General features: G+C 40.3%; 1 protein-coding gene across 1 annotated transcript; it reads left to right on the forward strand.

The window, feature by feature from the left end:
• Positions 1 to 221: 221 nt before the first annotated feature.
• LOC141611761 (NADH dehydrogenase [ubiquinone] 1 alpha subcomplex subunit 6) lies at positions 222 to 3,774 on the forward strand. Its single transcript, XM_074430380.1, has 2 exons — positions 222 to 635; positions 3,369 to 3,774. The coding sequence occupies exons 1-2, from the start codon at positions 423 to 425 to the stop codon at positions 3,552 to 3,554; spliced, it is 399 nt and encodes a 132-aa protein (XP_074286481.1). The 5' UTR covers positions 222 to 422; the 3' UTR covers positions 3,555 to 3,774.
• The last annotated feature ends 3,181 nt before the right edge of the window (positions 3,775 to 6,955 follow it).

Consider the following 6,955-nt stretch of genomic DNA (forward strand, 5'->3'; position numbering starts at 1 on the left):
AAGTGTATCTTATTGGAGGTACTCCCCTGAAACTCAATTGACAAAGAAGAGAAAAGAAGTTTTTGCTCAATTGCCAAGCTCAAATCGTCCCTCAAGAAGTCTTTTCTTTTTGCTAACCCCATCCGTAGTTTAATTTCCTTTACAATAATGTAAGAATAAAGTCCAACTCGGAAAATCGAATAGGCACGGTGTAATGAAACTTTCAGTATCGTTGCAAAAAAAAAAAAAAAAAAAAAAAAAAAAGGACCTATTATTGCGTTTGTGTACAAGTTCTTCAACGACACCGTATTAAAAGCCAGGGAAGAGAAAATAACCCAAATAAAAGAGTAGGGAAGGCTGGAAGTGAAAACACAAAATTCCGGCATTTAAAATCTGAAAGCTTTCGTGACAGCCCAGAAAAAGAGAGGAAGCAGGTCAACAAAATGAACGTAGCGGCGTTCAGAGTGAAGGTTCCGTCAAACTCGGCGAGCGTGGCTGAAGCTAGGAAGAATGTCTTTGAATTCTTCAAGACGGCCTGCAGATCACTTCCTCAAATCATGGAAATCTACAATCTCTATGACATCGCCACCATTTCTCAGCTCCGTTCTAACATCGCCTCTCAGATCCGTAAAAATGCCCATGTCCAAGACCCTAAGGTTTCTTTCCTTTCTTTCATTTTTTCCTTTGTTAGTTAATTCTTATACAAGACGGTCTCACATCACTCTTAAGTATTATATAGGGAGTCCCGATCAAAATTTGTACTCTCTTCGTCCCAGTTATTTGTTTACCTTTTTCTTATTAACTATTTTAATCTGAGGGTAAACAAATGATTGCCAATTAATTGTTTGTTACAAGCCAGTTGATGGGTATATTGTTTGTTGAAATCGATAGTTACATATCTGGAAACTTGGCACCGCCTTATGCTGAGTCGTTTAACCTGGAGACCTTACTTTGATCCAATCGTCTGTGTCGCCTATGGTGATTTAGACACCTGTTCTCATTTCATTCTTGAACAATTTCGAACTCTTGTTGGTGCTAATTTTATTCTATTTGTTCTTGTTAGTGCTAATTTTATATTACGAATAGATAGATACTGGATGATTAAAGGTATGGTCTGAGGAGAAAGAAGGGACAAGGTGTTTGAAAGTTAATTTTATGTTGCGAATAGTTGGTTCTAATTTACAAGTGACGAAGTGTTTGATCTCATGTCTGCCCCGTTGTTTCCTTTCTATTGCTTCACATAATTGACAAAGTGTTTGATGGACAGTGAGAGACGATTTTCATAACACATAATTGCTGTTCGATTTATATATTACTCTTTGCAAGTTGGTGTTAGTTGTTTTGTCACTCTCTAAATGCAGAAAATGAAGAAGGGCATTGGATCATATATGTTACTTCGTCACTTACACTTGCGTGTTATATGTGAGATTAATATGTATGTGGCTCTAAGAAATTATGGTTTGACTCAATGCAAAGTATATTTCTACCGCTTAATAGGTTTTAGGGTATTGAGTGGACAAATGAGTTTCACATTTCAATATGTATTGTTTATGTTAGACAAAAATGCAGTTTTTAGTTACCCCATTTCATATTTTGAATCAAGTCGTAAAGAGGACACTCCTAATGTTGTCTAAAATCAGCCACTTTAGTGCACAGGCTATCTATGACTCAGCCTCATCTCATCCACTTCTTTCTTTCATTTACTGCATTTATATTTCAGTTTATTGCGGCTAGTTTGCCTGTATTTGCTTGCTGTTTTGGTTGCACATCTTTCCAAGGCTTACTATCTGATACTAAATTTTCACCATTTCCCTTATATTGGTTATGGGTTATGGTTAAATTCAAAGTATATGCACATGCGCATCTTGGTCTGCACCTTGGGATTGTTCTGCGTGACTTGAGTCTGTGTTGCAACACCGTCAAAGTTTATCTACAGCTAATAGTCTCAAGATTTGGTGATTATCATCTTCTGTGGGTGGTGGATGAATTATATTGTGATGATCGCTTCAAGATCTACAATAGCTTAAACTTAAAAAAGTATAAGAGAATTATGAAGAGTTGTGCACTGCTGATGTGGCATGCTCTCCTGGCCTCCCCTCAATTAATGTCGTTCATGTTTTAGGTTTTCTATTGTGACAATAGTGAACATCAAAAGTGTCTGTAGGTGTGCTACCACTCGGGTCAAGATAAGCTTGATTCCTTGAGACCTTGAGTCCTTTATCTTCTAACTTGTGTGGTGGATCAGAGAGGTGACTCAACTTACTAACTTGTGTGGTGGATCAGAGAGGTGACTCAACTTACTAAGGTGCTTTGGCACACTTTTCTAATCTAGCATGAATCAAGCTTAGGTATGATGTTATTTCCATGTTATCGTTTAAACTCATTAAGGAACTGATTAGCGAGGATGCTTGAGAATAATTTGGACATCAAAGTGTACAAATGAGAGCTAGCATGACTCAAAATGAGCTGCGGTTTTCATGTTAGTTGTATGTGAATTGGTACTTGATGGCTAGTCCTGGAAACATATTTAAGAGTCGAGTAATTAGGAAGTCTATGGCACTTTCCACAACGAACATTATGATTGGTGGTATGAATAATGAGATGGCAGCTCCTAAGAGAGATGGAGTGTTATGTAGGTTACTTGAATTTTATGGAGGAAATATAAAGTAGATCACTAGAGCTACTGCAATTTAAGGGGTGAAGAACATTGAAGAAAGTAGGCATAATGTACTGTTAACAAGGGGTCAGGCCACGGTAGTAGGCAAGAACCTTTTTCTCACCTGTTCTCAATGTTTCTGAGAAAACTCACAACCCCCATCAGGATACTTTCAGTTTAAAGGTTAAGAACCCCCCATTCTCACCGCGACTCTTGTTCTCGTTATAGATTAGATTACTCGTGAATTTTGATGGGTTAAGAACGTACCCTTCTCGCTCTCTGGTATCACCCCCTTGGTGTATTTTTAACTTTGTGTACATGAGCATCACCCCTTTGGTGTACTTTTGACTTTTTGTATGTGGGCGTTACCTCTTTGTGTCCTCTACTCTATATCCTCTTACTTATAAAAAAACTTTTAAGGTAAGCTGAGATTTCTGTACTAAGAGGAATATGATGAAAATCTTTTCAGTTTATGTACACATTTCAGTTCAGCTGACGTTCAGCCTTATTTTTCCTTTTATCTCATCTGAATGTAGTATCGGTATTGCTAATATATGTTGTTGCATGGTATAGGAGTAGACCTGGCAACCTGCCCTGAACCAAATAGGCTTAATCTAAAATTCCAAACCCAACCCTAAAAGAACATCTTGCAGTAAATCTGAAATAACACATTTGTCAGGTTTCTATAGAAGTGACTTTAGCTCGTCCTATTTCCCTTGCAATGTGGTTGCAGGTGATTGACATGTTGGTCTTCAAAGGAACAGAGGAGCTAGCAAATGTCGTGGAACATTCAAAGCAGCGTCACCACATTATTGGCCAGTATGTTGTTGGACGCAAAGACCTTTTTCAAGATTCGGTCGTCAAAGATCCAAATGTCTCCCCATTCCTCAAGAATTTCTACACAACCAACTACTTTTAGGCCATTTTTTTGCATGATCATCTCTGAATTTCGAAAACTGCCTTTTGGTTGTAAACATCATAATAAGAATTTCCTGTCGGATTTCTTGTAATTTGGTCGTTTCAAATTGAATTCTGCTTTGGCTCTCAATTGTATGAGTTTAATGCTCGTTCTTTCTTTAAATGGGAGCACTAGCTATGGATGAAACTTAAAACGAATAAACATTAGCTATTTCTTGTTACTCTATTACTCCATCCATTATATCTATTTATACTCTTTCTGTTTTGGGATGATTGATGGACGGGTCACAAAGTTTCGACTCTACCCCTTGAGTAGAGTTGTGACAATGTTGGTGTGATAGAGATGGCTGTAGTTAATTATTTTGCGGGCAATATAAAAAAAAAATTCTTCCAAAATTCAGAGAATAATTTTGAGATACATGTAGAGGGGAGAGCATCAGATAGAAATTGGTTTTAGAGTAATTTTTTCAAATGAACTAAATTCGAGCTTGGCTAAAGTACCATTTAGCCTAGCGATGACAATAGATCATGGATTCGTCTCAATCTTGAGATCCGGATTCAAATGGGGTGCAAACAGATCTCAATTTTTGGGATCCAGATATGGATCCAAGGAATAGAATGGATCTATATTTGCACGGGATTTAGATCCTTTTGTTAAAATAATGTCCTACACTTTTAGAATCATTTTTTTTCATCGGTATCACGAAGTTTTTTTCATTTAGATCTATAAATGATTTATAAATGATTAAGTTAAAATAATACTAGTAAATATATGGTATCCGTTTTTTCATTGGTATCACGAAGTTTTTTTTTTTTTTTTTTTTTTTTTTCATTTAGATCTATAAATGATTAAGTTAAAATCCCGTACCATTTTTTTTTTCATTTAGATCTATAAATGATTAAGTTAAAATAATAGTAAATATATGGTATCATTTTTTTTTTTCATTGGTATCACAAAGTTTTTGTTTTTTTTCCCGAACTTTTTCCCCCGTTAAAAATAATACTTTCTAAACGTTTCTATAATTCAATGAAACTTTAGATCGTATTTTTTAAGCTTTATTTTTAATAATTTGTATTTTAATATTTTAGAATAATATATTGAGTTGCAGAAAATTCTGAAAAATAATACTTGTCACTTTTTTGTCTAAGAGTACTTATTATTATTATTATTATTATTTTTTTTTTTTTTTTTTTTTTTATTATAAGATGCGCGCAGCTTTCATTAAAATAAAAGGTTTACATGAAATTGGTGGGGAGCCGAGAGACAATCTGGGCTCCCACACCCTTAGCAGTAGTAAAGCTAAGACGAGTAAAAATGTAAGCGGCTACCCGAGCCCCAAAGATCCCGAGATACCGAGAATTTCGGATCCGCTGAGCAAGGCAACAAAGATCCGAACTCGCCTCCCCGGTGAAGAGAAAGAGAAAGGTAGGAAACCATAACCCGCACCGCGCACAAATCCCCATACTTAGCACACTTTCGCCGAGCAAAGATCGCCGACAACCCGCCCGCACAAAATCGCCAACCGGCCCGAGTCAAAGGTGAAGAACCCGTCGGTCGACACACACATCACGCCCGTCCCAAGAATAAAGCAATAAATCCGCAGGACGAAGAGAGCCACCATGCCCATCAACCAAACCGATATCAACCTTCTTCCCGCAGTAAATACGGATCTATAGCAGGATGTAAAAAGAGTGTCCCGGACAAGGTTATGCCGATGTTTAACGCCCACAAGACCAAGACAAGAAACAGCGTGGTTCCCAAAAACATCCCCAAAGAAAAAACCCGAGAGCAAGCAGACGGGGCCTAGATACCGTGAATAACGGAACACCAGACGATACCCCAAAGACACTACGGTAAGTCCTCCCGTTCATAGTCCGCCCCAACCCGAGAGATAGGAACCGCACGTAACCAATCGGAGGAGTGAGAACCCGCCGAGATCGCCATAAAGCAAGTCGGCGCGGTGTCAAAGAGAAAAAAGACTACGAGGCAAAGAAAGAACCGTCGTGAAATAAATGTCCGCCAATTTCTTCATAAGTTTGGGGGCAGCAATTTCACTAGGGTGACCTAAAATATCGAGAACCCGTAGTCGCAGTGAAACACCGCGCAAAGATCATCAAAAGCAGGGCCAGCAGCTACAACACCAGAAGGGTCGAGGAGCTTAGCCTGCAAACCAGCAGACTGCAAGCGGGACGCAATAAAAGCATAAAATAAAACATCTCCCGCCGCATAGACACCAAGTCCACCAAGATGAAAAGGGAATGTAGCAAGGCGCCACTGCTAATCCCCAAATCCCGGCTCCGACGCGGTGACAATACGTTCAAGCTAGAACGCAGAGTCGTATCAAAAGGAAGATGGACGGACCCAAAAACACTAGGGGAGCAAGTACGAAGGGAGAAGTAGAGCTTAGAAATACCAGTACAAGCTCGAAGAAGAAGCAACTCACATTGCGGGTCCTCAATCCTCGCAACCAAGTCCATTAGCTCAATGGTCTTAGTTACTCTCGTCGCCACAATCTCACTGCTAAACCCAGGACAAGTACTGACATGTCCTCCCAATACTGTAACACCGCGCAATGGCCGAGAGATAGAAGTGGGGAAGACCCCAGGTAGCCGGCTCCGTGGGTCCTCTCGAGCCAAAAGACCTCCGTCTTGGAGACATTAAGGTGTAAACCAAAACGAGGGCCATCCAACCTAATCAAGTCCAAAACCTTCCCCACCTCCAAAGTATCACCCACAATGGTGCCATCATTTAAGTACCATGCCTGCAAAGTGAGGTCAAAAGTGTCCCGAATCTTGCAAACCAAGGGATGCAAAACCAACGCGAAAAGCAAAGGCCCCAACGGATCACCCTGCTGAACACCCTGACAAGACCACAAGCAGTGCTCCCCATAAAAAAGGCGGGCGGGGCTGGAATAATAGAACTCCACCCAACGAGAGAGAACCGGGCAACGACGGCGAACCTCCTGGAGCATGGTCGAACGGTCAACAAGGTTGAACGCATTCTGGAAATCAACCAGCAGCATAGAAAGCCCAACCCGAGCCCCCCGAGCCTCAATGAGCCGGTTCAAGGCATGCAAAATAGGCTCTCCTCCACCGGACACACCCACCCCGAACTGTAACCCATAAAAATAAGAAGATAAAGACGGGCCAACCATAGAAGCACCAACCTTAGAGACAAGCCGTCTCCAGACCGTACCAACAACAATAGGACGAACACCACCACCCGGCTTAACAAGCGGCGTGAGAGGGGCGCTGGCAATGTACTCACCCAGAGGAAGAGGACACCGGCCCTCAAGAAAAAGATTAACCACCCTAATAATAGAAGCGATTAAATCATCTGAGATAGCCACAGCAGCGCCACTCAAACAGTCCATAAGGTGCTGGGCACGAAACCCATCCCTC

Source organism: Silene latifolia, chromosome 11, assembly GCF_048544455.1.
Source record: "Silene latifolia isolate original U9 population chromosome 11, ASM4854445v1, whole genome shotgun sequence".
Taxonomy (NCBI): domain Eukaryota; kingdom Viridiplantae; phylum Streptophyta; class Magnoliopsida; order Caryophyllales; family Caryophyllaceae; genus Silene; species Silene latifolia.

What these genes read in the sequence shown, in the direction of transcription:
- LOC141611761 (XM_074430380.1), top strand. Translation starts at nt 423, where the DNA reads ATGAACGTAGCGGCGTTCAGAGTGAAGGTTCCGTCAAACTCGGCGAGC. An exon ending in CCCATGTCCAAGACCCTAAG is followed by an intron (nt 636 to 3,368) that starts GTTTCTTTCCTT and finishes ATGTGGTTGCAG; the next exon opens with GTGATTGACATGTTGGTCTT.